Below are 15,572 nucleotides of genomic sequence, written 5' to 3'. Positions count from 1 at the left end.
ATGTGAGACACAAACTTTACAACTGAACTGTAATCCCACCAAAGGAGGCATATGCTGGCTGCTCCCCGATATCTCTGTTTCAGGCCACATGTGGTTACTCCTCTCTGGTCAACTCACTGAAGTGGATTTTAGAATAATTGAAGGTGTACTAGCTGTGCACTTGTGCTGAAGGCACAGAACCATGTTCTCCCCATTTTATGTGAGAGAATTGTTGCAAGAATAGTCTTGCCATGGCACATGCTGAAGTTTAGATCTGCTCACACATGTCCAGTTGATCATGGTATTTAAATAGTCATAATTTTAGGGTTTTCTACATGTACCAAATGACTCAGGGAAGGGAGGCAACTGACTCATATCATACTTCTGTCTGTGTCAGTTTTTAGTGTGACTCTACCCCACATTCTCTCTGAACTTGTGTGATGGGCACTGTGTGCTTCTGGACATGCTGCCTTGCCAGGGCACAAGGGGGCATTTGTCCTTCACAAGCTGGTATTGGATTCTTGAAGATCTATTTCCCACTGTTGTGGGCCTGGGCTCCCAAACCATAAATGATCTTCAGTGCATAAGAACCCTTCAGGCAATTAAAACCACAGTTGAATGTTCAGGAAGGTGAATGGATAGCACGTTGCTGTCATACAGACAGTCAAGCCATATTAATGTTCATCATCGGTGATGGGATTAGGTATTTGGGTCATCTTGTTCACTGGTTTGCGCAACTGGTTCCAATGATGCCATTGGTGCATCTATGGAGCCTTGTGAGTGGGTCATCAAGTTGTTGGAAAAGGATGTTGATCCAGGGAAGAGGACAGGAAAAAAATTTCATTTGGGGCAGGGGGTTACAATTCTCTTTACAGACCCCTTTGTAAAAAAAGCTTGGGAGCCACTGGCCTATGTTTGTCTTATGCTTTGTAAAACAAGAAGCTTTTAAAGTATTGGACCCTAGTTTGTGGAACAAGGATATACCGGTAAGCAAGTAATTTATGGCAGCTTGCACAGCCTTTTGTTACTAATCAGTGAAACTTGCAAACAAAGAAAGCTCTTCTGAACCTAACTGGGTCTATACCATCCACACAGTAAGGATGGAGTTTGGAGTGGTGTTCTGGAATACTGCCAGACAGGAATACTTTTTCTTAAGATAACTGGGGTGGGGATGGGGGATTTTGGTGTAGATTTTACAGTATGACCATTGCCACTAGCTCCGTCACCTACAGCGTTCCACTTCCCGATTTAGATCCCTTTGTGTTCCATTTACAAATTCCTTGATATGTATCCCTCATACCCAGTAGGGTAATTCTGCACTCGACCACTTAGATATTACTGTGTGCTATACAGGGCAAATTAAAGCACATCACAGATATTGGAAATTCTTCATTGTGACATATTGCAATAGCTTTATACTGCCTTACACTTATCCTTCAATTTATCCTTAAAGGAAATTGCTGTTCTTGGAAATTTGCTGTCAGGCCTACTCAAACCCAAATTCTGCAGAGCTCTGTGGTTCACAGTTGTGCCCTGGAGTTATTCAGCAAACACATGGTGACTTGTCACACCACACGCAGAACATTTTGCAGTTTACTGAAGAAAATGGGGCAATGCTGCAGGAGATCTAGCTATTTTGTTTGTATCTTGCCTTCCTCCATGGAGCTCAGGGTGAATGATGTACATGAAGAATTCAACTATTGGTTGAAATAGTTCAGGTGAGAGGTAGTAATTGGCTCAGGCTCATTCAATGAGCTTCATGGTCGAGTAGGGAATTGTCTCTCTTCTATCTCTGTCCATGCTGGCACTGTGCAGGCCCGTCAGTGTGATGGCTTCCTGTTCGTTGTGATGGGTTTTTGGGACATCCTGGAATTTTGCATCAACAAATGTTCAACCATTCCTTGATGCTGTGTGAATTTCATGGGGAGACTGCACATTTCTACATGGGCTTCCTGTGCTGGTCAACCGCAGTGCATTGCTTCAAGCATTCATTAATCTCTCTATATATGGCAACAAAGGGTATAATTATAATACACAGTGTCCTTTCTCCAGACACAATCAGAATTAGTTTTGTAATATGCCTTTCATGCTAAAAATGACAGTTTGTTTATCGTTAAAGACACTGCAAGTTACTGCTTGTTTGGTAACAATGTTAACCTTGCCTCTCTTTGCTTTCTCCTTTCCAGGTATGAATGCTGCAGTCCGTGCAGTAGTGCGTATGGGAATTTATGTTGAAGCAAAAGTATATTTTATCTATGAGGTTGGTGTTCACATTTGTTATATGTATGCCCCCACGGTCCATCTTTTGGTCTATGCAGAGAGAGAGAGAGAATACTCCTTTGGAAAGTGTGGAATGACAAGGAGAAAAGCAGGGACAAATTGGGAAATGCAGCCATTGTCTCTCAGCACTACATGCTTGACTGAAAGTATAGGAAACAAAAAAGTGTAGGGATCAGAAAAATACGGCGACACAGAGAGGGAAAGCAAGGATTTCCCCCCTAATTTTATTCTCCTCCTCTGCTCCACACCTTTGCTTTTTTCCTTGCTCCAACTAAGGAGGTCCACACATGGAAGGAGCCTTCTCTGTGTGTGTCACTTGCTCGATCTGAAACCAGGAGTCTAAACTGGATGTGCATGTTGGTGCTGCCTGTCCATACTGCACAAATTTATTTATTACTCTTTTTCATAATCTTATAAACTGCTTCACTGCCTGAAGCCACCAAAGTGGTTTACAGTGAGATAAAAATGAGATAAAGTACAAAAATACGAGTTCTAAACGCAATGAAATAAGGTGTACATTTATTATTCCATTAATGACTGGGTCACAGCTCAGTGGAAGCCTTTTTTAATGAAAAGGTATCTCCTGTAGGTACCTAAATATCATGACACACAGCACCTGTCTAACTTGAACTGGTAACTGAGGACCTGCAACACTAAAAGCCCAATTTTGAGTACAAACAAAACACCTCTGGGGCAAGTGGTCCTCTTTCTGGATCCAGCTCTGTTACTGGAGGCTGAGGTAGTTTCAGTGGCCAGAAACACCTTTTAGTAGCTGTTTAATAATATTTGGCCTCCCAGCCCATGTTTCTCACTTGGGGATATAATGACAACCACACAAATAATGGTTCTGCTCCCTACTCCCCACTGCAGCTCTCAGCCTATGAAGGTTTTCTTCTAGTACGTTCTCACCCTGTGGGATGCACACCACTTTCTTTCTCCTTTGTGACAAGACTTGTACATCCTCTGCTATGTCAGGCAACATATATTGAGCCCACAGCAAAAGTAACAACAATGAACAAACCTCACAGGTAAAGAACACCAGTAGCAAGGGGATGGCACTTCCATAACCATCGGAAGTATTGGTGTTGCCCCTCTGAGGTGACCCACAAGTGCACTATAACATGGCTTAATTTAAAGTAATAAGGGCTCTCCACCAGTGAGAAACTTGGCCACAGGTTTTCTGGCTCAAACATTACTGCTGCCTATGCAGCTGATATTCAGGCAGCTCAACCAACACAAGGCTAGTGGTTTATGAGGCAGCAAGGAGGGCAGATGACATTATTTACCACTCTTTGCCAGCAAGAACAGATTTGCACTTGAGTGTGCATCCCTATGAACATGTGCATTTAGGTGTGCATTCATTAGAAAGCCATGTAATGTGGATTACTGACACCTGTGCACCCCACGGTCCTTTCAACTTTAAGGGAAAATCTTTTGTGATGTGGAAGGTAGACTTTGTTTTATTTTGTAAACTAACTTTGGTGACGGTGTCTATAGGAACTTAAGGGTAGAATATACATTGGAAAATTCCCCTCTGCCCAAGTTCATGAAGCTCGATTGCTGGCCCTAAGACTTCATTCTGCATATCCATCTAAGTTGTTTTTATAGTGGGTGGTATCCTTATTGTAGGACGTACTATATATTTGAATCTATGCATGCTGAACGTTCATTGGACTTCTTCCAAAGCCATACAAAGAGCCTATTGTCCTTAAGTTTATAAGCTAATAAAGCATTCAGCTCTTGATAAAGTTGCATCTGAATTGATGTGATTGTAGAGATTCAAAGTGCATTAGGAAGTGTTTTTATACGGAAGAGTATTTTCCCCCGTCTGGCTCTTTGTCTTTGCTGGCCCATGCCTGTCTACAAGTAGAGGAACTGTAAAACATATGAATATGCAGGCAAGCGGAATTCGGTGCACCACAATCCTTTGTAGTATTGCCACAGCAACTAACCAAGCATTTGTGTGTCATGCCAGTGCTGGAAGTTCCTGTTTTACTGTTTTACTGAAAAGTATTTTGCCACCTTGCTTGAAAGAAGCTGGGTGCTTTTATGGTTGGAAAGATTTTTCTTTAATCCCTTATCTCTGCAAAAAGTTATCTCAAATCTGCCCTCTTATAGTGCTGGTTGACTTGTGTGTGGGGGGGGGGTCACATTCTGAACTGAACACTGGCTCTCCACAGAATCCCTGAGCTGAGGGTCAGGCAAAGGGCCTCTTAAGCCCCACAGGCCCCTCTGATGACCCACATTACATTTAGCATGAGATACATACTAAAGAAAGTCTCTCTAGCTGTTCACCCTGGAGGAGGGTGTTAAACAGCCTGTCTCTTCGCTCAAATGGCAAAAAGCAACTGATACATTTACTGCAACAGGAATATGGAGACTATGCAGGTGGGCAGATTGAGTCACTAATGATTTATCCCTGGCATGATTCCATTGGCGTTCTAGATGCAATCTTCCATTTTCTGTATGCAATGCATTTGGAGTGCTGCCTTTTTTTTTGTTCATGCAGAAAACTTACTCTATAGTGGAAATTATTTCAGACCATTAACATTCTTTTAAGCAAATACTTCATAAAGACTCTTAAAACATCTTAGTAGTTAAAAGATAATTTCTTAAAGTTATGAAAAGATAAACTTCATGGTAGAGCACCCATTTTGCAGGGAGGAGTTCCCAGGTTCAGTTTCTGACATCTCTAGGTAAAGCTAGTCAGACAACTAGATGCTGCCACTCCATGTAGACTGTACTGTATAGATGTACCATTAGCTGACTTGGATAAGGCAGCGTAATAGCTTCATATTTGTAATTAACCCAACTATTCTCAGGGACTATTTCCTCTTTAGTTCCAAAGGTCAAAGGTAAAACTTGGGAGGTAATAGCTAACTCCTGCTTGCTTCCAGTGTTTTGACCTTTGAAGGTGGGAAGGTTGGCAAATGTTTGATACCTTTTTTAAAGTTTAATTTGACTAATAGCACAGCTTACTCCAAAGTAAGTCTCACTGATTTCAGTAGGTCTTACTCCCTGCTGCATAGAATTGCAGCCTATTTGTGTTTAGGATAATTGTACCCTGATTAGAGAGCCAAGTCGTGGAGTTTCTGGTCTTCCATTGATGTGCTACAGAGTTGTAGTTCCTAGCATCTTTATTCTGCTTCTTTTTTTATCCCATTTCCTCCCAGCGAGAGTTTTATTTGTTCAGCGAAGTAATTATGCGTCGAGGTTGTGGGGAAAAGTAGCCCCCATGTCAGCACTGCCGCCGTTTTGTGTCAGCTGTGCATTCCAAGCTGCGATAACCTGGAAGTTGTGCTGACTGTAACTTAGCAAAGGCAGAAATGCAAACTGGCTGCGGACAAGTTGTGGGGTCGTTTGTCTTCAATATTCCTTTCTGTTTAAACACACAAGTGCCTATCAGAAAACTAACTTTTCTCTAAGTGTCCCCTGGAATGACGGAAGTGTTTGGTGTGTAAACCTTTTGTATTAGTGATGATGAATAGACTGGAATCACATCTCGGCATAAAATAATCTAGTAAAAACACCTTGAACTATTTATTTTGATACCACTTTTCTGGTGAATCTTACAAATCTTACCCCCAAACCCCCAGAAAGTATTAAAAGTATAAGACAAAACAACTTTAATTTATTTTTGTTTTAACCTTCTGGTGGCTACATGCCAGCCAGCAGTGGGTGAGGATCCAGAGGAATGGAGTCATAGATGTGATCTTTGTAGGTAAAGGTAAAAAAAGATAAAGGACCCCTGGATGGTTAAGTCCAGTCAAAGGCGACTATGGGGTTGCAGCACTAATCTAGCTTTCAGGCCGGCGTTTGTCCACAGACAGCTTTCTGGGTCATGTGGCCAGCATGACTAAACTGCTTCTGGTGCACTGAGGACCGTGATGGAAGTCAGAGCGCACGGAAATGCCATTTACCTTCCCGCCGGAGTGGTACCTATTTATCTACTTGCACTTGTATGCTTTTGAACTGCTAGGTTGGCAGGAGCTGGGACAGAGCAACAGGAGCTCACCCTGTCACAGGAATCCGAACCACCAACCTTCCAATCGGCAAGCCCAAGAGGCTCAGCTAGCAATGCTCCAGCCACATGAAAGCCAGAGGTTTCCACTCACACAGCCACATTCAGGCGAAAGCACTTCTGTAGAGCTCAGAGCAGGATTAGTAAGGGGTATGCCCTTGGAAGAATCTAGAGGGCTACATACAGTATTGCATTTACCCCCACCCCAGATTCCCCACCCCGTGGTAAGGTTTCGAGATACAATGTTTATGAGGCGAAATTATAATTATTGCTCATTAATATGGATGAGCAGGTTATTGAGTGGCTAATAGTCTCTAGGTATAAATCAAGAGAAATTAGATATCTGGGAATTTGTCAGATTATGCCTTTATTAAGCATAATATTTTTCAAGTATATGAGAAAGCAACATTAGATAAGAAAAAGTGGGCCACTTTAGCTCAGCAAGTGTGGGTGTTGTGATATATTCAAGAAAAGGATGCTGAATATATTTAGACTGCAGCAGTTAGCGTGTCCTAAATGAGAAGTTTAATACACTGCTTAACCTCACAATGGATCAGGATTTACTATAGAATAGATTTAATTCAAACACATTCAGCACCATCTATTATCTGGATAGAAGGGTGTTGGGGGAATAGAGGGAGAAGTTTATTTGCAATTCTGTCCCCCACCCCACCACCCACAAAAGTCTGGCCACTGGTTTTTCTTTTAAGAAGTGTGTGATATGAGATTCTGGTAACTAGAAAACCACAAATGCCTTCTAGCATTATAACCTTACCAGCTACAGTCTGTGAAATAATCTTTGCTTAAGAAGTGGCGTGCATCTGCTTCTAGAGACGGGATGTTGTTACATTTCGGGATGGTGCTGAAATGTAGCAAATGGAAAATGTAGCAACTCTAGTGCATATTTGTCAGGGAACTGCCATCAGAGCATCAGGTGGTGGAGGGACTCAGGCAGGATGAAAGAGACTCAACTGCTGAAGCAGGGACCAGCAGGGGGAGGAGTGGGTCTCTGAGGGAATGCGAGCAGGAGGGAGGGCTCAGGGAGGCTTCCAGCGAGAACAGTGGGGAGGTATCGGAGTCTCCCATAGGGAGACCCATACTTCGCAGGAAACTGTCACGCCGTGAGTCCAGGAGACGCGTTTCCGTTAAGGAACTTCTTTGCTGGAAACGCTTCCGCAGGCAGCCACTGTCGGACTCTACTAGTGACTAGAGCAGACATGTCTGAGGAGCTCCGTCACACACGGAGGTTTGTGGGGGCGCACAAACTCTGAGGGAGCACGTTTTCACGCACAAGCAGCTAATCAAACCCTCACAGCAGTCCGACAGTCTTTGTACGCTGCCTGTGCAAGAGAAGGCATCATGAGCGAACCAACCGGAACCGGAGGAGCAGGGGCTGGAGCTGGTCCAAGCTTGGAAGATAGATACCGAGCGTTGGAGGTTCAACTGGCCCTGCAGACGGCGAGGCTGGAGGAGAGAAGGGCTCAGGATGCAGACAAGAAGGGGAGAGCCACTCAATTCCCCAGAAAGGTACCAGGATTGGTGCAGAAATTTGGGGGGGACCCCAAGGACTACCATGCTTTTAGGACAGAGATGCAATATGCCCTTAATGTGCAGTTCGATGAGTTCCCTGATGAGGAATCGCGAGTTGCTTTTGTAATTGGGCATCTTGAGAAAGGGGCTAGAGACTGGGTTCGACCCCTAATGGCAACGCACAATGACATACTAAAGGACACAATGAAGTTCTTTCGTGCAATGGATATCATGTTTTCCAGCGATATTGAGGAAGGGGTGGTGCGCAGACAGCTAATGGCTTGTAAGCAGGGGAGTCGATCTGTCCGTGAATATTGGACTGAGTTTACCATGCTGATTCACAGACTGAGTTGGGATTTATCGGCGGCACCCGTTCAAATGCTATTTGAAGAAGGTCTTTCTTCGGGGGTGAAAGACGAGCTGGCACGGAGCCCCAGGGCGGAGTCTATGGATCAGCTGACCAAATCTGCGCTGACCATAGGAGCGCGGCAGGAGGCAAGAGCCTTGGAGAGGCGGGAAGGGAGAGGGGAACGTTGGAAGGAGTTCCGCATTCCAGACATTCCTGAGCCAGCTTTCCCGCCGGCAGAGCCGATGGAAATCGGAACAGCGCGCGCGCGCGCATTTTCAAAAACCAGCGAGGGAGCTAAGAAGGAGGGAAAGGGCCCCCGGAAATGCTATCTCTGCCAACAGCCAGGCCACTTTGCCAGAGTCTGCCCCCAGAGGAAGGAATGGCAAGGGATGGTGGGAGCTGTTGAGGGGGGAGAAGAAGGGGGAGCGGAGCAGGTAAAAGCCAACGCCTGGTTGCCACAATTGGGGCACTGCAGCCAGGCCAAAGAGCAGTGAAAGTGCCCGTGCCAGAAGCTCCTCGACCTGCTCTAGTGATTGAAGTGTCGCTAGAGCTGCAGAATGGGCACCCCCTAAAAATAAAGGCGCTATTGGACTCAGGCAGCTCCTGCAATTTTATGAGCAAGGAGTTTGCTGCTGAACACCAGATACAGACCATCCCTTTAAGCAACCCCCTGCAGGTGACCACGATTGATGGCAGGGAGTTGTTGGGAGGAGGAGTCCGCTTGCAGACTGTCCCAATGATAATGAGGGTGGCAAGGCACACAGAACTGATAGCGTTTAATGTGGCCACCCTGGGAGGCGCTCCCATTATTTTGGGAATGAGCTGGCTAGCTCTACATGATCCGCTGGTTGGCTGGCATCAAAGAGTGGTGTCCTTTGGTTCAGCACATTGCCTAGAACACTGCAAAGGGGAGAAGGGTTCAGTAGGGGCCCAAGCCACCCTAGCAGGGACTGAAGTAATGGGGAAGGTGAAGGTACCACCACAGTATGCAGATCTCAGCGACGTGTTCAGTGAGAAGGAAGCTGACCAACTACCACCTCATAGACCCTTTGATTGTCAGATCAATTTACTCCCTGGAGCACAGCTTCCCGTGGGCAAGTTGTATGCCATGTCAGACAGGGAAATGCAGGAGTTGCGAGGGTTCATTGACAAGAACCTGAAGAGAGGCTTCATCAGAGAGTCCAAAGCAGCAGGGGGGAGCCCAGTGTTCTTTGTGGACAAAAAAAATGCGGACAAGCCGAGACTTGTATGTGATTTTAGGCGGCTGAATGCAGTGACTGAACCGGTGGCATTCCCTATGCCCAGAATTGATGATATTTTGACCATGGTGAGGAAGGGAAAGATTTTCACAAAGCTGGATCTAAGGGGGGCGTACAACCTGATACGCATAAGGAAAGGGGATGAATGGAAAACCACCATGTTTACCCCTTTGGGGGCGTTTGAATACCTCGTTATGCCATTTGGATTACAAGCAGGCTCCGCGTGTTTTCAATCTTTTATGAACCACGTGCTGGGCCCTTTGCTCTACAAGAATTGCGTTGCCTTTCTAGATGATGTGTTGGTGTATTCTGAGAATGAGGAGCAACATGTGAGAGACGTCAGAGAAGTGTTGAGCAGACTGCAAGCCAACAGGCTGTGGGTCAAACTGGAGAAGTGTCGGTTCCATACCAAGGAGGTGGAATTCCTGGGGTACCGCCTGTCAGACAAGGGATTGGCCATGGATCCCGGCAAGGTACAGGCAGTGCTGGAATGGAAAACACCCAAAACCAAGAAGGATGTGCAGAGGTTCCTAGGGTTTGGAAACTTTTATCGTAAGTTCATCCGCAACTTCGCCCATCTGACGGCGCCCATCACTGACTGTCTCAGCAGTAAGAAGAAGTTTGTATGGACGGCGGAGGCGGAGCGAGCGTTTGAGGAACTGAAAAGGGCCTTCGCCTCTGAAGAACAACTTCTGCATGTGGATTTACGAAAGAAGCTAAGGGTTGAAACAGACGCATCTGACAGAGCCATAGGGGCGGTGCTTCTTCTGCAGCCGGGGAAGGAGGAGTCGGAGTGGCGTCCGTGTGCCTTCTTCTCGCGGAAGCTGAACAAATCCGAGAGGAACTACACGGTGTACGACCGAGAACTGCTTGCTATTCATGAGGCGTTCCGGAGATGGAGGCATCTGCTAGTTGGTGCACAACATAAAGTGCAAGTGTGCACGGACCATAAAAATCTAGAGTACTGGAGAACGGCGCGAGTGCTCAACCAAAGGCAGTTGAGATGGGCCCAAGAGTTCTCCAAATTTAACTTTGAGATTTGTTATGTGCCAGGCCCAGAGAATGTTAGGGCGGACGCTCTCTCACGCAAACCTGAATATTTGGAGGGGGAGGGAGCACCCGAAGAAACCCATATCATTCCAGAGGACCGCTGGGTGTGTGGGGCGACTTTGGTGGGGCAAAGGGAATTGGTAGAGGGTACGGTGCAGGATGCATACGCCCAGGGGAAACTCAGGGATCTCAGAGGGGAGGAAGACAAACCCGGTGGTTTTGAGGAGAGAAATGGGGCATTGTATTATAAGGGAGCGTTATATATACCTGAAGGGGAATTGAGGGAGAAAGTACTCAAGCAGCTGCACGATAGCCCCACAGCAGGGCACTTTGGGCAACACAAAACCATGTGGCTGGTTACCAGGGAATTTTGGTGGCCCAAGGTCAGGGAAGATGTGCGGGAGTATGTGAGAGGGTGTGAACAATGCCAAAGAGCCAAGGGGGAGAGGCAGGCGCCGGCTGGTTTATTAGAACCACTGCCCACACCTGAGAGACCGTGGGAAGCAGTGGCAATAGATTTCATGACTGATCTGCCAAGGTCTAGAGGGAAAACAGCCATCATGGTTGTAGTAGACCTGTTAACTAAAATGGCCCACTTCATAGCCTGCTCACATGCGGTTACAGCAGAAGAAACCGCCAAATTGTTTGTAGAGAATGTGTTTAGGTTGCATGGCGCCCCCTTGAGGGTGGTTTCAGACCGAGGGAAACAATTTACTTCCAGGTTCTGGAGGAAGCTCATGAGCTTACTGCATGTAGAGGTTAATTTCTCGACGGCCCGTCATCCTGAAACCAACGGGCAGGCGGAAAGAGCAAATGGGGTTCTCCAACAATATTTGAGGTGTTATGTTAATGACAGAGAGAATGATTGGGTGGAGAAGCTGGCGTTGGCAGAATTTGCCTACAACAATGCAGAGAACGTGTCCACGGGGATGAGCCCCTTTTTGGCTAATCACGGGTGCCATCCCAGAGCCTTCCCAGGGGGGGAGGGGGAGAACTGGAGCGTTCCAGCTGCAGAACAGTTCGTGGAAGAAATGGAAGCGATCCATCGCCAGCTCCAACTCAACTTAAACAGGGCTAAGGAGGAATATAAGAGGCAAGCAGACAAAAACAGAAGGGAAGGTGAAAGCATCAGGGTGGGGGACCAGGTGTGGCTGTCAACCCAAGGGTTGCCATTCAAAGGAGGTTGTAAGAAATTAAGACCCAAAAGGCTGGGTCCGTTTGAAGTCATACAGCAGGTCAATCCAGTGGCTTTCAGGCTCCGGTTACCGAACCACATGAAGCTGCACCCAGTTTTTCACAGGTCGTTGCTGTCACCGTATAGAGGAGACAGTGAGGGGAGGGTCACTAGGGGACCAGCAATGGAGGAGAAGGAACACAGCTACCATGTAGCGGAGATCCTCGATTCCAGGTGGAAGGGAGATCAAGTAGAGTATTTGGTAATGTGGGAAGGGGAACCGGAGTCGGAAAACACCTGGGTTAGGGCAGAGGATGTCAATGACGAGGTTTTAATAGAGACTTTTCATCAGAGGTTCCCACGTAAACCTCAGCCTGTAGCGAGGTTCCGAAGGGAATACTTTGCCACCACCGACGAGGAAGAGGAGTTGGAGGGGTTCCCAGATTCTGAAGAGGAGGATTCAGCTGGCCAGGACGACGATCGATGGAGAGAATTGTTCGAGACGTCAGAAGATGAGGAAGATTCGTTTCGGGGTTTTAGCCCTTCACCTCCCAGGGGGGAGGAATTGGGAGGGGGTGAGGGGGGCCCTGGAGGGGAAGTGGATGTCAGGGAACTGCCATCAGAGCATCAGGTGGTGGAGGGACTCAGGCAGGATGAAAGAGACTCAACTGCTGAAGCAGGGACCAGCAGGGGGAGGAGTGGGTCTCTGAGGGAATGCGAGCAGGAGGGAGGGCTCAGGGAGGCTTCCAGCGAGAACAGTGGGGAGGTATCGGAGTCTCCCATAGGGAGACCCATACTTCGCAGGAAACTGTCACGCCGTGAGTCCAGGAGACGCGTTTCCGTTAAGGAACTTCTTTGCTGGAAACGCTTCCGCAGGCAGCCACTGTCGGACTCTACTAGTGACTAGAGCAGACATGTCTGAGGAGCTCCGTCACACACGGAGGTTTGTGGGGGCGCACAAACTCTGAGGGAGCACGTTTTCACGCACAAGCAGCTAATCAAACCCTCACAATATTGTACCAACTTAAACATTAAAATTAAGGTACTCCTCATCCCAAACCTCAAAAATCAAAAGAGTGAGAAAATTGACCCGCTCTTTTTTAGGAATAGGGATCAGAAATTCAGGACTACCCTGGGAGAACTGGAGCATATGATGAGATGCAGTTTTGTTTTTTTGAATGCTTCATTAGCTGAAGAATGAATCATAGCCAACATCTCTTGAACGCATGGGTCTGCCACAAAGAGGTATTTGTTGTAGGTACCAGAATATAATCGGGCAAATCCGGTGCCATGGCACGTAGGCTGGGAAATTCCAAAGGATATGTTGAAAGGACAGAGATTTCCTCCGCTCCACTTCAGAAACCATCATGAGCACAGCAGCTTCAATGGACATTGTTGTTCTGGTGATTTGCCCTCTGTCTGCAGTGGAGAGTAGCCATGGTTGCTGTAACATGCTTGTACTTGTAATTAGTGTCGAATTTTCTGTGTTTGTGTGTGAACGCCTTTGTCTCTATGCTTACTCTGTTTCTGTGAGCACTGCAACATTCTCAGGTTTATCAGCTGCAAACTTGGTTTGATTTACATTACCTCAGCTGGAAGTACAGTCAAATTATGTAGGGAATGGATACACAGTAAACATTAAGGCTTCCAACAAGCAATCAGCTCTTTTAAAAGAAAAAGCAACAATGTTTTAGAGAAAATTATAGATAAGAGATTTGTTCTGAAATGTGTATTCAGAGAAAGGGACAGGTAGCACTTAGGAATTTTGCAGATAATCACAGTGCCCTAACACCGTATACATAAACCAGCCTTTTTACCCAAAAGGTTTATCTTCACTACAAATGTATAGTTCTTAACATGTTTATGCTCTCATAGCTTCCCCCAAAGACTACTTGTGTGTGGTTCTGCCTTTTTCCTTCTCCTGCAGCAATGGGACCTATTTGAATTTGCCCTGACTGCATATAACTGCCCCTAAGAGTTGGCTCCTGTGGTTGCTGATATTAAACTGTTTTAGCCTTTCATTTCAAATCTTCTTGCTTGCAATGGTGACACCATTCTCATTCTTTCCTATCCATCTTACTTTACTTGATCATAATCTTAGCTAAGTTTTATCATAAAAACACTTTTATGTTACAATTGTATTTTATCCCCTCTTAAATAAATGCTCTTTTTTATATGTCAGGTTTCTATAATGTTTCTCTCTTGTCACAGGGTTACCAGGGCATGGTTGATGGAGGTGAAAACATTGTTGAAGTCACATGGGAAAGTGTTTCAAGCATCCTTCAAGTGGTAGGTCCTGAATTAAGAATCATTTTCATGCAAGTGTGTTACTTTTCTAAAAACCATCCCTAAAGAGCTAATGAATAAAATGTTTTAGTAATTAAGCAAAATGCTTTGCACTAAACAGCTTTGTGTTTCGGTCCCAAACCTGTTTATTTGAAAGTAAGTCTTAGATACACTTACTTAGAATTTTTGCTTCTGTCACCATCCAACATTTTCAGTGCACAAATATCTGGGCAGCCTTGTTCTCTCTTTTTTTTACTCTCAGAGAAGAGAAATGGAGCAGCATCCAAGCAGAAGGATGCCAGCAGAGCTCGGTGTCTCTCTGCTTTTTATTTCCCCCTTCTAGTATGAGTCAGTATAAAAAATGTTCCTATGTTGCCTTCAGGATTTAATAACTGTTTTGTGTTGGCTTGAGCTTGGCTCCTCTTGCAGGAAAATTCCTTGCCTGATGTGACTTGCATCACGTATGGGTATGGTAGTGCCAAGAAACGATTTCAGCGTAGATGAGCCCTGTACCACAGTAAACTGACACCATTCTGAGAGCAAAATATCGACATAGCTTTAATTCTTTTTCCTGCATCAAAAAAGAGGAATTAATATTGCGTAATCAGCAACTAGCATGTTTTCAGCAAAGGAAATTACATAACACTTTTCTCTTATATTGACAGTCTTCTAGTATGCAAAAAATACTTCTGACCAGTGGCAGAACTTCAGTCAAGGATAATAAATGTGATTTAAACCTTGACTGAAGGGATTTATGCTTTTGAACCATATACTATAAAACTAACGGAACAGATTATCTGTTTCATAAGATTCAGCTGAAACACTGATTCTTCCTGACTTTTAAATCTTGCACAGCAGCAGTTCTGAAGGTGTGGAGGAACAGAATACCAAATCCAGATTGAAAAATAGATAAAGAAATAAAGGAAACTGTTGTGCAATGATAGCAGGAAGGCGAAAAAGAACCTGGCTGAAATGCTACTTTGTCCTATAGTCATGAGTAACAGTAATGTGTGTGTTACTTAGTAAGGAACTTGTCATTAATGTTGTTTATTCCCCAGTAGCAATCACTTTATTATCACATCTGTTATCCATAATTCAAGTTTATACATAACTGACTACCAGCCATCATTTTTAGTCACCATCTATACCAGACGACCATAAATGCTGTGCTTTGTGCGTAAGCCAAGTAAAGAAGATTAAAGTCCGTTAAATGTAAAATATTGGATCTTCTGGTCAATGTTGTACTTTCACACCTGCATCTTGCCCTTTCTTCACGGAGTTCAGTGTAGCACGCATGGGCTTATCCCATTTTATACTCACAACATTGACCCTAGTCTCTCCTTTCTTGTTTCTTGCTCCCTCCCCCAAATATCCAACTGATCTGAAATGAAATGACCTCTGCAGAAAATCAACATACTGTTGCTGTTCTTTGTCGGACAAGCACTGCACATGGTATAGGGAACCTTTCCATATCAATGTTCTCTGTTTTTATTTTAGCCTGGATCTCAGGCACGAGAGGGAAACAGCAACTGCTGACCTCCTCTCTCCCCACACTCTCTACTGCCCTCAACATTTTACCAGCTGAGGCTTCCAGGACGGATCCTTCTTGTCTGGTGCCTAGCTGACTTATGAACAGGTTTGACA

At 45.3% G+C, this 15,572-nt stretch overlaps 1 protein-coding gene across 3 annotated transcripts in view; it reads left to right on the top strand.

The window, feature by feature from the left end:
- PFKP (phosphofructokinase, platelet) overlaps positions 1-15,572 on the top strand; it is a 64,046-nt gene that overhangs the window by 14,346 nt on the left and 34,128 nt on the right. For all 3 annotated transcript variants that reach the window (XM_081164234.1, XM_081164233.1, XM_081164232.1), the window contains exons 3-4: positions 2,166-2,239; positions 13,854-13,931. In XM_081164234.1, the coding sequence (XP_081020360.1) occupies positions 2,166-2,239; positions 13,854-13,931 (152 nt within the window). The remainder of the gene's footprint in view (positions 1-2,165; positions 2,240-13,853; positions 13,932-15,572) is intronic.

This window comes from Podarcis bocagei (genome assembly GCF_964188305.1).
Source record: "Podarcis bocagei genome assembly, chromosome: 12".
Lineage (NCBI taxonomy): Eukaryota > Metazoa > Chordata > Lepidosauria > Squamata > Lacertidae > Podarcis > Podarcis bocagei.
This window is presented reverse-complemented; position numbering and strand designations above follow the sequence as displayed.